At 36.8% G+C, this 16034-nt stretch overlaps 1 protein-coding gene across 8 annotated transcripts in view; it reads right to left on the reverse strand.

The window, feature by feature from the left end:
* MTCL3 (MTCL family member 3) overlaps positions 1–16034 on the reverse strand; it is a 48867-nt gene that overhangs the window by 12902 nt on the left and 19931 nt on the right. For all 8 annotated transcript variants that reach the window (XM_033867691.2, XM_073789570.1, XM_073789572.1 and 5 more), the window contains exon 5: positions 312–383. In XM_033867691.2, the coding sequence (XP_033723582.1) occupies positions 312–383 (72 nt within the window). The remainder of the gene's footprint in view (positions 1–311; positions 384–16034) is intronic.

Genomic DNA, 16034 nt, shown 5'->3' on the forward strand with positions numbered 1-16034 from the left:
AATTATGAGTGAACAAGATCAGCACCATGGGTACAGTTCTTAAGTGTAGCAACACATAAAGTACTAATGACATTCTGCTGTGTGCTTACAATGCAAAAGCAATAACAACAGGGATGTTAGCGCTAGCTTTAAAGAAAAGATACTGAATCTTTATATTGTCTCCTGCATCTACAGCTACATAATTGATATGCATAATTTAACTCTGTTTTACATGAGTGTATCTGGTTACTATGTCTACTTATAGATGTAGCTTATTATTATATACATTTAGAGATGTCTGATGTACTAGCTGAAATTTTATTTCCACATACCTCTGTGGGAGTCTGTTGAGCCTTCTTTTCAGATTTTGGCAAATCTTTGCTTCCTCTTCTCTTTAAAGATAGCTGAAATAAAGCATGAGTAGATTTAGTTTGGTAAACTACAATTTTAATTCAATTTTATATTTTTAAGTATCCTAATTTCCTACGATAAAACCAAGCCAAATGAAAAGTGTTAGTTTAATAGCCATAAGGGAGGGAAAAAAAAACCAAACCAGATAGATTTAGATATATTTTACTTTGGATGGGGATACATATCACAATAGAAGAGTAGCTGGCAATTGTCAAGGTGATTTGAGAAATACAGGAAACCTACTATAAAAACGCAGAAAAGCAATTTGGAGAAAATTTAGATCGATAACTCAATATATTATATTATTCAAATGAAAGAAATCCTTGTTAGCATTCTACATCATTAAAGAAAAGAAAGGAATGCAGTATTATTTGCAGTTGGACTTAGGTTGTTATAAGCTTATAAAGACAAACTTTCAGTGGATTTATGTAGAATTCGAAGAATTTCCTCACCACATATGCATGTAGACAAACATGATACACATGTTCATATACACTCTTCCACACACATGTAATACAGTAGGGAATAGTAGGGGTTATAGTAAAATGGAGATGGCATGCTCCATCTAAAGGAGCCAGCTGAGAGGGAATTAGGAATGTAGGCTTTTTCAAAAGAAGCCGGAGATCTGGATTTTTATGTAAAATCTCCCCCATTTTATTGGCTGGCTCTAATTGAAATTCAAACAAATAACACTTTGTAGGTCAAAAAATACACATCTAGTGTCAAATCCTTTCATGGACCAGCAGTATTGATCTCTGGTGCTCAGTTCCATTTCTCACCACCGTTAAAATAAAGTTCCTCTGTATGAACAGTAACTGTATGTATGAGTATCTACCATGTACCAAATACTGAGCTGGATACACAATTAAATAATGCACCTACCATTAGTAAGCTCACAATTTAGCGTGGGAGACAGGGATGCAAACAAAGTACAAGTTGGCAAATGCCGTGCTTTAGGTTCTGTAAAGAAGCGACTTTGTCCTAGTGTAGCATCACCACCATGAGAGTAAGAGCTGCCACACAGCAGACGTTGAAAACAATATTTGCTGAACTAATGAGTGAATATGAAATATGAGATTCTGAGGTCAAAGAGGAGGATGGCGGTACAGGCTGACAGGAAAAGGAGGCACGGTTTCTCTGAAGAGCAGGCTTCATGAATTTGCCAAGAACTGCAAATTAAATTCTTCACATGTTAATTTCTAACCCAGTTCCAGCGTTAAAGGCTGGCATACGTTCGTGCTGCAACTGCTTTCATTCAGCATAAAAAGGAAACTACAGAGCCAAATGAATAGTCTACGTGGTTATTTATTTCTAGTTCACAGACATTCTCCATGTTGCTTGTGTAATTTTCTTAGAAACAGAAGCTGTGGGGACTGATTCACCATAACCAAAAGTGATTTAGGAACCAAGCAGCAAAAACAGTCTCAAGAAAACCAAGAATATAGTGAGAGCTGAACTAGGGAATCCTGGAACATTCTGTATAGGGGCTACCTACAAAGAATCACCTAAGTTTATTTTGTTAAATATTTATGGAATGCTCTTACTTTGAATTTACTCCATTATATGTTTATTTAGCACCTACTAATGCACTTCATAAGGTACCATAATAAAAACAGCACAGTCTCTGCTCATTATGAGGTTCCTGATTTACTTGGCAAATGGTCACTTCAGTGGGCAATTTAATACAGTGCGATGAAAGCAATGATAATGCAGAAGCAATATTAACTGGCATTGATTGAGGACTAATTCATGTCAAACACTTTATATACATTACCCCAACTAATTCTTAAAACACCCCTTTAGGCTCCTTTTGCAGATGGTAACACTAAAGCTTAGAGAGGTTAACTAGATTATTTAAATCAGTGGTTCTCAAAGTATGATCCCCAGAACAACATCATCAGTGTCACTTGGTAACTTGTGATACATGCAAATTCTCGGGACCCATCCCAGAACTACTGAATCAGAAACTCTGGAGATGGGGCCTAGTGAGCTACAATTTAACCAGCTCTCCAGGTGATTCTGATGCATGATAAACTGTGAGAAGCATTGGTCTAAAGTCACTGCTTGGTAAGTAGCAAAGTCAGATCTTGACCCAAGGCTTTCTGATCCTTATTATTTACTAGATCACAAAGAAGAAAGGCTTAATCCAGTCTAGGGCTGGAGATGGTATGGGGAACTAGAGATGATTTCCAGAAAGAAGTAACAGCTTATCTTGAATCTGGTAGACGAGGACTAACCCAGCTAAAGATGGAGAGGAGGGCGAAGGGAAGAACAAAGCATTCCATGTAGAAAGACCATTTCTGGAACACAAAGAAATTTGGGATGGCTGTAACAAAGTGTGAGGAGAGGGTGACATGGGATTTACTATCAGATCTTGAAGGACATTGAATAAAGTTTGGATTTTTACCTCATCAAGTCAAATTATTGTCCTAAGGTCAATTAGAAGTATTAAGAGGTTTAATTACTAAATTATTAATTTACTAAATTTAATTATCCAATTAATTAGAATTAAATAATTAAATCATAATGATTAAATTACATTATTAGATTAGTTAAATTTAATTATTAAGTTATTATTAAAGGAGTATCCATAATCAGATTGCCATAGAAGAAATACAAAGACACAAAGGTTGCAGTCCAAATGACCATGAGGTAAAGGGATGACATGCAAGTGAAATGAGGGAAAGTGTGCTCTGGTTCTGAGAACTTTTGGGGGGGGGTTGTTTTTCATTCATTCCACATATATTTGTTGAGTTCTGGCATATATACGGTACAGTATGGTTATACAAATATGAGAAATATTTTACTCTCCTCCCAAAGAGATAACTGTTTATGATGGTAAAAAGAATGCAGATAATTAGTTAAAAGAGTAGACAGAATTAACTGCATTTATGAATAAAGAACAAACAAACGATTGAGAAAGCAAAGAAACAGCTATGGTTCCAGATGTGGGGAAATCAGAGAAAATCACCCAAGAGCGCTGACCTTTGAAGGACGTGCAACATTTCAACAGAAATAAAACCAAGTCAACAGCAAGGGCAAAGGTGTGGAGGAAGAAGCATGGCTTACAGATGAATGGAGACAGAGACACTATAGAGACGAGATAGAAGAAGATGCTTCAGGGACTGAGGTCAGCTTGTGGAGATGAGAAATTTAGATTTTATCCTGTGGGCAATGTAAAAATGAGTCCTCTAAATTAATACAGGAGAAATGCTGAAACTAGGCCATCCTTTCTTAAGAGGCATTTTCTATTTTACTTTTATTTAAACATCACTTAAGTGGTGGCTCAAACTCAAATAAAGCTCTGAGAGAAGGTTTCCCCCTAAATAAAAATATATTGCCTTTAAGGAACCCCCAGGACTACCTGTACCTTTAGGTATCACATTTAAATTTTCAATAAATATTTAATCATCTTTTCGTATTCCTGTAAGTTTTTATTAACTTTCTGACCCCAATGAAACAAGGATGAGAGATTCATTTGGGAAGAGAAAGCTGGAGAAATAAGGTAAACAGTCTCTCTTTCCCATGAGGATAACATTTTGTCACCGCCCCCCCAATCATACCATCCCACATTCATGCACTAAATCTAGGAACCTCTATAAGGGGACCAGTTTAGGAGGCTAGAACTAAGTCTCACATTTTCATCTTTGTTCTCAAAGTAGGCGCTTCAGGTGGCTCTCTAGATAAATATGTTGAAAACATGTCTTGTCCACATCTTAATCCTTTGCATTCCCATCCTCAGCTATCCAAAAGAGACTGCTGCTCTTTTTATCCACGTGAAGGCCAGGAATTAGAAAGTTTTACCAAAAATTGTTTGCACAGCAATTATATAAACTGGATTTGTGTTCTAAAATGTTTTGAGACTGACTTTCTTCCTCGATTAAAATTTGGTACACTTCTTAATATGTGATCTCTTTGTGTTTTTAGCAATTAAACAACAGAGAAGAACCTGTCTAAAATGTTATTTTTATACATATTATTTGTACAAAAATCTCCTATGTTTTTAATAAAATTAAAGAGGGATCCATTTGTACGGTGATTAAATCAAGTAGGAAACTATAACTGTATTAATATAGGATTTATGGAGCACTAAATGTGTGCCATGTACTTCCCTAAGTACTTAATATGTATCCATTCATTTAATCTTACCAGTCTTAGGAGTTTGCCACCATTATCCAAAGCACACAAAGGATAAACCACTTAGCTAGCAAGTGTTAGAGCCAGGATGTAAGTTATCCAGCTTCACGGCTTTTGCTCTGAACAATTACATCCCACTGCTACTCCAAAAGAAGTAAAGTAGAGGGTTATATTATTTCTGGGCATATCCTTCTGTATGCTATTACATCATAGCTGCATGGGTTTGAGGCACTAGTTTACATATATTACACATGAGCAATGTATTTTTCTATTGTCAACAGAGAAGTCAGCAGAAGTGACATATACACTCATTGGTTCTCACAGTCATCCTGTGAATGCTTGTGACTTCAGGGTGACATTGGAAGTGACGCATGGGGATTTCTGACTGAAGGCTGGAGGAAAACTAAAGAGCCAGAAACTCTGGCTCTGCTACCGTCTGAATGTTTGTGTCTCCTCAAAGTTCATATGTTGAAATCCTAATGCCTAAGATGGTGGTAACAGGAGGTAGGACCTTTGGGAGGTGCTGAGATCATGAGAGTGGAGCCCTCAACAATGGGATTAGCGCCCTTTTAAAAGAGACCCCACGGAGCTCTTGAGCCTCTTCTGCCATATAAGTATACAAGTTCGTGACCTGGAAGAGGGCTCTCACTTGGCCATGCTGGCATGCTGAGCTGGGACTTCCCAAACTGTGAGAAATAAATCTCTGTTGTTTATAAGCCAACCAGTCGGTGGGATTTTGTTATAGCAACCCAGTTTGAAAGGGAACAGGAGAGGCTCTTGTCCCTAGAAGTCCTCCTCCTTGCCTTGTGTGTTATATCCTTGACACCTGGCAGAGGAGGGTCAGGTAAGAGCACCCAGAGATCTTGCCCACAACCACATTCTCTACTCTCTCCCCTCAACGTATGAGGCAGGGTCCCAAGCTTTATACAAGACATGATCTTGAGAAGCAAAGGGAATGTGGGTGAAGGAGGCATGCTAGGATGATCAGGTCTTGTTACTCTTCTCTGGCAAATCTTCCAGTGGTTTTCCAGCTCGCTCAGTCAGAGCCATGCTTTACTAAGGCACAGGAGACCTTGACTACACACTGGATTTGTCCTGGTAACATTTTAAAAAGACATGACCAGGCTTCAACCCAGACAAATTTCAACAGATTCTGGGGTTGGGCTCAGGAATTTCTTTCAAGCTCCCACAGTGAGTAAAATGTACAGCTGGCTCTGAACCACAACCCTGCACTATGTGGTCAGCCCTGCCGCCCTGCCCCCCACCCCAAACAAGCTCTCCAACCTCATCCCCACCTCACTCCTCCTCTGCTTTCCCGGCTCCAGTGTCACCAACATCCCTGTGGTTCCTCAAACATGCCAAGCATGCTCCAGGTTGGGCCTTTCCTCTGCCTGCAACACTCTTCCTTCATACACTCTCACCACCCACTCCCATAGCTCATTCAGGGTCCCTAATTAGAGAGGCCTTCCCAGACCACTTAGTATAAAAAAACAGGGAAGCCCCTATAAAATACCTCCTCTACTCTCTTCTCCACACATTCCTTGTCTTCCTAACTCCGTTTTATTTTTCTCCAGACCTCCTCTCACCCTCTGACGTGTGGATCTGTTTCATGTCTGTCTCATTCTGGGATGTGAGTTCCACCCACGCAGGGCCTTTGTAATGTTCTGTGACAGCTCTGGCTCTTAGAAATATACCTGGCACAAAGTAGTTGCTCAGACAATGTCAGCTGAATGAGAAAATAGCTACTTCGACCTTATTTTTTACGTAGCTTTGTTTTTGAAGCATCCTAATCCAAGAAATTGGTAGGTTAAAACAAACAAATAAGTCCATTTTAAAAGTTCCATTTAAAGCTTAGAAAAACAAAGTGTCTCAACCTTTTCAACAAAAAGACTAAAGAGTAAAAAATGTATGAGCTGAAAAGTATTTAAAATGGGACATATGATACACCTTTGTTCTGTTCTAATACTTTTTTTGATTTTTACAAATTCACTTTCCCAGCGTGATAAATTAAGATTCTAGGTCTCAAAATCATTTTGTAAAGGATATTTGGTACCAACACTCTTTGATGGCCTATCTGCCTTTGTGGCGGCTTCTCATCAGCACCTCTACAACAGTTTCTCTTCTGCCCCTGGCCCTGGAAGTCTACAGAGTCTCTGCTTCTCTTCCTGACCTCAAGCCTGGATCAAGACACTCTACACCAAAGTGCATTCTTAAGTGACCTCTTCTTAGCTCTCAGTCGTGGAAGGAACCAAGTCAATGACTCTCCATACTCTTTCACTTTCCCTAGCCTTGGAGAAACATCAATGTGATAATTCTTATGTGAATTAAGTTACTTTCCATGTAATATAATTCACCAAGGATTTACAAAACATAATCTGGAAATTATGGGCATAAAGGAACCTAACATAATCTGGAAATTATGGGCATAAAGGAACAAAACATAATCTGGAAATTATGGGCATAAAAGAACCTAACCATAACCATATACTATATGACCAAACACCTCCTGTTCCTTAGACAGAATTAGTCCAGTGTCTCTTATACATTAGACTTAAGACTTTATTAGTGATAAAGGCTTTCCACAGTAAAACTGTTTACAAAACTGGCTGTATTTTTCCCCTCCCAGTAAATAGTCCATTTACAATGTGCCCCATTAAGAGGCAGAGTCTTTTTCTGCACCTCTTCAAACTGGGCTGGCCTTGTGACCCGCTTTGACCAATAAAATACAGTAGGAGTAAAATGTGGTAGGAAAGATGACATGCTAGTTCTGACTCTACCCTCAAGAGATTGTGCAGATTTCTGCTCATTCCCTCTTGGAAACATGCTGCCCCGTGTGACAAGTCTGGGATAGCCTGCTTGATGAAAAGAGTCACATGGCCTAGTTATTCCCATTGTCCTAGCCAACAGCCAGCCAACTCCCAGAAGTAGAGCTTCCCAACTGACTGTCAGCTGACCACAAATATATTCGGGGACCCAACTGAGACCAGAATAATCCATACAGAGGGCAAAAGAATTAGGCAAATAAATGATAGTTTAATGCCACTAAGTTTTGTGATAGTTTGTTGCACATAAACAGCTATTACATTTACCAAATATTTTTCATCATTGAGTTTGAAAAATATTCAGTTGATATTTATTTTAAAAAATCCTTTATTCAAATCCCAGAAAAACAAAAGACATACATAAAAGGCTAGTAGAAGAGCTGAAGGGAGGATCAAAAAACATAGGAAAAAAAGAAAATCAATGTACTTTCTTTGTTTTTATTTTTCCCCTACTTTTGTCAATATTTTGATTCCATAAAATATTTTTTTAATAAAACTGAGCTTTAAATAAGTTATCATAAAAGCTTACCTTTCAGTTCTAAAAGGTAGATGCTTCTCTTAAGATACTTCTTTTAATAGAAGAAGGTGTTTAATTAGCACCGAAGGCGTGATACAAGTTAAATGCTAATAAAGTTCATCCTAACAGTCAAGCTTAATACAGGGTCTGGCTCAGCACATTTTTGAAGTACTACTATTTGAACTTAGCTTTTATTCTTCCCTTTTCAGAAGAACTGATGTATACATCTTTACAGTGCTTCCCTCGATCTAGGTTTCTAATTTATATCTGTCAATTTTATTTGTCCTTTTGTTTCTATAGTTTTCTTAGGCAAGGGAAGAAAAATAATTTTACAAAATTTCCTAATTAAGTCAATTTACAGAGTTGAAACATAAAAAATTCAAAGAAAGCTGTATTGAGAAAATTCTCAATTGCATTTTAAGGACTAGATTTCCCAAACTCCTACTGATTGTTAGTTTAAAAGGCCAGAATTTAGAAAAGAATATTATAGAGAAGAGAGGAAAAGAAAGTTGTCATTAATAAATCCATTCCAAGAAACAACTTTGGAAGATTTGGGGAAGAAAATTAATCAACAATTTAAATCTGGGATTTGTTCCCAGAAAATACTAATATTTATTAGTATTAGTATTAATTTAAAAAACTGCATTTTTCATTCTTGGGGAGGATGGGGATCCCCTTCTGAATATTATCACAGAGGTACATGTCACACACGGAGAGGTGTATCTGGCATACAGAGTGTGTGTCATGGAGGTGGAGACCCACATCTGCAAGAATAAATCAACCCTCTTCTGCCAGAAGGTTATCTTCTCCTTCTGTCCCATAAGCCCAGGCCCCTTCTGAGTTATGAGGCTTCAAAACTTATTTTTTCTTACCTACAGTGAATGCCTAAGTAAACACTTTTAAAAGCTGGAAAAGCTAGATTTCTGCTCTACTTCGAACCAATGCCAAATTGAAATAGCTGGGATCATATTCTTTGTTATTTAAAGGGTTTTTTTAAAATAAAAGAATCCTATGAATTTTCCTTTTCTTGGCTCCTTCATCCTTCTCCCTTTGTGCTGATGTAGATATCCACAGCAGAGGTCAGACTGAATAGAGAGTTGTATAAATTCTTTATTGCTAAAGAATATTAATGTGTGGATTCTGTAGAGCATGCTATCAAACCAAACCACCAATGAAAGAGAAAACATTAGAACTTTTGCCTATGTGGGAGTCAGGATTATCTCCTCAGGGCCACATGGCTTTGAATGGCTCTAGAGTTGCATAGTGTCTTTCCTTTTTAAAAGTCGTTCTTTGGTGCCAGTCATTATTTTAGATCTCTTCTGCTCTCTTCCTAGAATATTACTTGTTACTAGTGCTTAAATGTTGTTAGATTGGAACTCATTTTCCATAATTAGTACAGTGAAATTTAGGTAAGCCAGAAACTTGAAAAGCAAAATACTGAACTTAACTCCAGAAAATCCAAAAGGTCTGAAGGACCATGTGATGTCAGAAGGGAAAAAAATGAAGGTTTCTCCCATTAATGGGATGTGGTTGCTATAGAACTAGAGGAAATGAAATTGGGAGGAAACTGGAGATAATACTATAATAGTTGGGGCTTATAAAATCTTTGTAAAAAACATCCCTTTTAAAAGTTAGGTTTGGACCCAATAATTCCCTGCCTTCCATTGTGTGCCTTATACTATACGACCAAACACCTCCTGTTCCTTAGACAGAATTAGTCTCTGTATTCTCTAAGCTACTTGAAGATATTCAAAGGGTTCAAGGCTACTGGTGAGAGAGTTTCTGATACAAGAATCTCTTACATCATTTTAGAAATCCTCTTCTGGAGTAGGGTGTAGGTTGTTAGAAGGTCTTCCAAATTATCAATAATAAACTGATCCCCAAACAAGACCACCTTGCTTTAAAAAAGCAAAGGCAACATGATAAGAGTGCTTCTCTGATATTCATATCACATATTACACTTGGATAGGTATATCCTGAAAAGGCCTCAGAAAGTCCCACACAAATGAATAGATACAGGACTGGAAGCTTTCTCAGTTGAGACTATTTTTTTTAAACCTGAGAGCCTGGTTAATGACTTTTGAAGTAATAATCATTAAAAAATTATTTTATGTCTTACATACTTGATCCACAGTAAATGTATGCTTACTAAGCGATGAATGTCATCGGCAAATGCGGAGATTTACATTCCCTTCTAATTTGCTCTAGTTAATGAATTGAGTTCTAAGCACCACTGCATTTAGTAATTAAAATGCATTTAGAAATTAAAATGCATTTAGAAAATTATGGCTGGGCAGTGAAAGCAGTTTCTTATGGCTTTTCTCTATAATAAGGCAAAGAAAACAATCGCGGCCAGCATTTGTACGTTAAAATAACGATTTGTCCAGTTTTTATATTGTGTATCGACCAGCTTCTACTTAATTAATGCAGTGATATTAACATCATTTTTGTATCAACTTTAGAATCTTGTAAGAAATAGGTTTGAAGTGCCATTAAAGATGACAGGATGCTAAGGGGTGGGTATTACAGGTGCTTTAAAATTATGCTTTACACAGTCACACATTTAGATATTTCGTGATAAAATTTCAAAGGTCAGAGTATTCAGTAATTCCCAAAATGCACTTCGGAGGCGGGGGAGTAGAAGCAAGTTTCTGGGATAATTCCTAAACTAAGTTAAAAAGTGATAGCCCATAATTGTGCTTTAAAAATTTTGGAATTAGTTGCTAAATTTTAAAATGTGGACAGTTTACATTTTAAAAATTAAGATTTCTAGTTTCAGTTGAAAAACTGGAAGACCTGGTAAAGTTGGGTCCTGATTATGGCGTGGCAACCTTAGATTGGAACTGACTACTGAGACATACACAATATCCACTTAGCCCCATCACTCAACACAGATAGCCTCACTCATTCATATAACCTGTTTGACCCCTGAGTGACAGCAGAATGATCAAACTCTGCTCTGGACTGCTAAGGTCACATATGTGGAAGGAGCCCAGGAAACTCAATCTTCCATTCAGTACCTTACAGGAATGCTTTCTATACCACCTAGACCCTGCCTGTGCTCTTCCAGGAGCTTGCTTCAACAGGAGGCAGGCAATACAATCCCTTTACAAATGGCTCTAATGGATAAGATGTCTTTATTTTCATCTCAAATCCACTTAAAGTAGAAATCACTTAAAGTGATTCAAAGAATAAATCTACTTTATCTTCTATATTAAATCCTTTCATTTAGAAGGGAGTGATCACATCTGTATATAATACCCAGTACTGTATATAATACCCAGTACTTTTAAGCATTCATCATGTGACATGGTTTCATGTCTAGCTTACAGTCAGCTTAACTCCCTAAGCCTATTTTGTGTAAATAGCTGTGAATATATTTCTCTCCTTTTTGTATTTCTGTAAATTTTAAAAAATTAAATTGTAAGACATCACATTTATTCATATTAAATTTCATTATTAATTTGGGTTTACTGGTCTAGTATGCTAACAATTTTTTTTGTTCTGTCCTTGCCTGTATTTTTCTTGATTGCTACAAGAAGATTCTGCCTACATATTCTTTTATTAGAGTATAATAGGTATGTACTAGACATGTAGTTGAAATAACATGAAAACATTTATAAATACAGCATGTCAATCAAAATCTCTGTAACCTCAATACATGCATCAAGTAAAAATCATGAATAAAGTATAATCATAGACTATTTTCTCCACAACTCTTAAATGGATTGGAAAAAAATCTTGTTTCCATGGTTTAATTCAATGATAATCAACTTATTCCTGGGAAATTGGCCTTTTACCATTTTTAAAGATAGAGAAAGTAGAGGCAGAAGTAATTGGTTTTAAAAAAATTCAGAGTATATTTAAAAGCACAAAGAACTAAATCCAAACTTTTAAAAGCAAATAATACATCCACAGACTGTATTTTGTTTGCATGTATATATGCACATTCATAGAGCAAGTGAGTATGAGTGTATGTCTATGTGCATACATGCATATGTAAATATGTGTGTGTATGCATCGGACCATGTGAGAGTATGTGCATGTGTACACATGTATGTGTTTTAGGTCCTAGAAAGAATTTCTACACATCTTAAAAATTGCTCAGTGAATTCTAAAACACAAAGATAGTCAGAATCTCTGTAACCTCTATCCATATACCAAACACATAGTTTGAAGTCTATTAGAGATATGAGAACACACGCTCACTGAAATAAGTTATAATCTTATTTTACTTTATATTAAGGGATATCTTGATATCCTTTGGAAGTGTACTGTTTTTGATCAAATCAGCTCATTTCAAAGTTACTTTGGAATAAATGGAAAATCACTAAATTTCTGAAATTTTAATTTGAACAAAAACAAGTACCATATTTTAGGCTAAATAAATTTACTTAATTCCTTAATACAATGTTAAAGAATGCACACATATTCACACACATCTCCTTTAGACAGGAGAGCAACTTAACAGCCACACATACATTAGTCCCTTTATAAATAATAAATAAGTACCTGGAAGATACATGCATGAACATAGAGCACGAGCTATCACCGGAATAGGAAGAAAATATTCCATATATTAAGGAAGTTATGGAAAGTAATCACAGATGAACCAGATTCATTTCCTAACTTATTATTTTTTAAAGAAAATCTACCCTGTTCACATTGTTACTCTAATTAAAAGAATTTGGGATAACATGACACGAAGCTATCTCTTTCTTCCTATTAAAATATACTTGAAGGCAAAGATTAAAATGTACATGCAGTAAGACTGGAAACTAAGATTAATGGTCAAGCATTTGTCAGAATCTGAGAAAATTTTCCTTCAGTGATAGCATCAGTGGAATTCAACAAAGAAATACTGTATCTTATATGTAGTCTTTACGGTCTGAAACAAAAGAATTGGAGCTGCAAATGAACCAGGACTAGACATCCCTGTTTCTTAAAAGTTAAACACAAATTTGCCATATGGCTCAGCGATTCCACTCTTAAGTATATATCCAAGAAAAATGAAAACTTATATTCACCAAGGACTTGCACAAGAATAATGTTAAGCATTATTCATAATAGCTCAAATGGGAACAACCTAGATGTCCACCTACTGATGAGTAGATACATAAAGTGTAGTATCCATGTAATAGAATACTATTCAGCAATAAAAAATGAACTACTGATACATGATATGACACAGAGGAGCCTCAAAAACATTATGTTAAGTGAAAGAAGCCAGGCAGAAATCATACACTGTATGATTTCGTTTATGTGAAATGTCTAGAAAAGGGAAATCAATAGATATAGAAAGTAGTTTAGTGGTTGGGGATTAACAGTAAATGGGCACGTGGGATCTTACCGAGGTGATAAAACTGTTCTAACACCGATTTATTGTAATAATTGTACAACTTGGAAAATTTGTTAAAGAAAAAAACATTGAATTGTACAGCTGTAACGGGTTAATTATATCAGGGGTTCCCAATACCCGGGCCACAGACTGATACAGGTCTGTAGCCTGCTAGGAACCGGCCTGCACAGCAGGAGGTGGGCAGCAGACGAGCGAGCGAAGCTTCATCTGTATTTACAGCCGCTCCCCATCGCTCGCATTACCGCCTGAGCTCCACCTCCTGTCAGATCAGTGGGGGCATTAGATTCTCATAGGGGCGCGAACCCTACTGCAAACTGCATGCGAGGGATCTAGGTTGCACGCTCCTTAAGAGAATCTAATGCCTGATGATCTGAGGTGGAGCTGAGGCAGTGACGCTAGCACTGGGGAGCAGATGCAAATACAGGTTATCATTAGCAGAGAGGTTTGACTGCACAGAGACCATAATAAATCAGCTGTTTGCAGACTCATATCAAAGCCCTAACAGTGAGTGGCAAGTGACAATGAAGCTGCATCTTACGGAGTAGACTGGACATAAGCAACATGCTTTGGGTGTCACTGTCTCGCATCACCCCCAGATGGGACCATCTAGTTGCAGGAAAACAAGCTCAGGGCTCCCACTGATTCTGCATTATGATGAGTTATATAATTATTTCATTATATATTACAAGGTAATAATAATAGAAATAAAGTGCACAATAAATGTAATGTGCTTGAATCATCCCAAAACCATCCCCCCCTACCCTGGTCCATGGAAAAATTGTCTTCCACGAAACCGGTCCCTGGTGCCAAAAAGGTTGGGGACCACTGAACTATACGATATATAAAACATACCTCAATAAAGTTATTAAAAAAACCCCAAACAACTAGGCAGCCAACACTTCTACATCCCTACTTTCCCCAATACATGCAAAACTATTGCACAAGCTCTACTTTAGCATGTATCTGGAGAAATGGCCTGGCCCCTTTGCGATCAGCAGCTCTCTGGTTATTAAAACTCCAAAACAAGTAGGAACCAAGTAGGGAAGGAGTTAGATAATTAATTGTGCAATGAATCAAGAGATATACTCTTTCCTTATCCAGGGCATCATGGGTAGAAGCATAGACAGAAAAGCCTTGGGGGCACCTATATTGGGGTTTATTGTTTTTCTTATACTAAAGTAGGCAAAGAACAACTACAAGCTGCTTCAAATGTTTCTAAGATTCAAATTCTCCTCATGGTCAGTGTGCCTGAGTGCTGCAGTAGTAGACTTTCCTATGTTCTTTCAGAATAGGCCAAAAAGATGAATGTCTACTAGCCAACAGAAATTGGGTTGGAGTTGTGCATATCAAGTTGCACCACAGCTTTGGATCTGAGAACAGGCACCAAGGGGGACTAAGAAAAAGTTACACAGTGAGTGTCTTGAGCCAAGATTGAATTCAAAAAGAAAATCTGACATTCAATGATAACAGTTTCTAAAAAGAAACAAAAATTAGAAAAAGAGACGAAAGTGCATTGGACAAAGACACTTCAATAGGGAAAGGATAGTCTTTTCCCCAAATGGTGCTGGGGCAACTGGAACTCCACATGCAAAAAGGTGAATTTAGAAACCTAACTCACACCATACACATAAGTTAATTCAAAACTGATCGTAGACCTGAGTGTAATTTCTAAAACTAGGAAACTCTTAGGAAAAAAAAAAAAAATACCAGAATGATTTTCCGGTGGGTTAGGTGAAGATGTCTTAGATGTGACACCAAAAGCACAAGTGATAAAAGAAAATACTTTTATAAATCGGACTTCATCAAAATGTAAAACTTTTGCATTTTAAAAAGCACCATTAAAAAAGTGAAGACAATCCACAGAAGAAAACATTGCAAATCATACATCTGATAAAAGGCTTGTATCCAGAATATATAAAGAGCTTAAATTCGAACTGAAGAATATGTAGACTAATAATCCAATTCAAAATAAGCAGAAAACTGAATAGACATTGCACAAAAGATATATGAATGGAAAATAAGCACATGAAAAGATGTTCAGCGTCATTGGGGAAACACAAATTTAAACCACAAAGGTATCCCGCTCAACGTTCAATAAAATAGCTATAATAAAAAAGGTAGGTAATAAGTGTTGACAAGGATGTTGATAAATTGGAACCCTCCTCTCCATTGCCGGTGAGAATGTAAAGTGGTTGGTACAGACACTTTGAAAAGAAGTTTGGCAGCTTCTTTAAAAAGTTAAACATAAATACATCGTATGACCCATAAATTCTACTCTTAGATATCTATTTAAAGATATTGAAACACAGGCCCACACAAAAACTTATATGTGAAGGCTCATAGCAGCATTATTAATAAAAATGGAAAAAAATCCAATGTCCATCAACTAATGAATGGGTAAACAATGTGATGTGTGTATATATATATATATATACACACACACACACACACACACACACACACAATTGAGTATTATTTGGAAATAAAAAGGAATGAGGTATTGATACACGCTACAACAAGAATCAAGCTCAAAAACATTAGGCTAATTTGCAGCAACATGGATGGACCTAGAGATTAGCATACTATGTGAAGTAAGTCAGAAAGACAAAGACAAATGCCATATGATATCACTTATTTGTGGAATATAAAATATGACACAAATGAACTATTTAAGAAACAGAAACAGACTTAGGGTTACCAAAGAGAAAAGGGGTGGGGGAGGGATAAATTAGGAGTTTGGGATTAGCAGATACAAACTACTATAGATAAACAAGGTCCTATTGTATTGCATAGGGAACTATATTCAATA

This window comes from Tursiops truncatus, chromosome 12 (genome assembly GCF_011762595.2).
Source record: "Tursiops truncatus isolate mTurTru1 chromosome 12, mTurTru1.mat.Y, whole genome shotgun sequence".
Taxonomy (NCBI): domain Eukaryota; kingdom Metazoa; phylum Chordata; class Mammalia; order Artiodactyla; family Delphinidae; genus Tursiops; species Tursiops truncatus.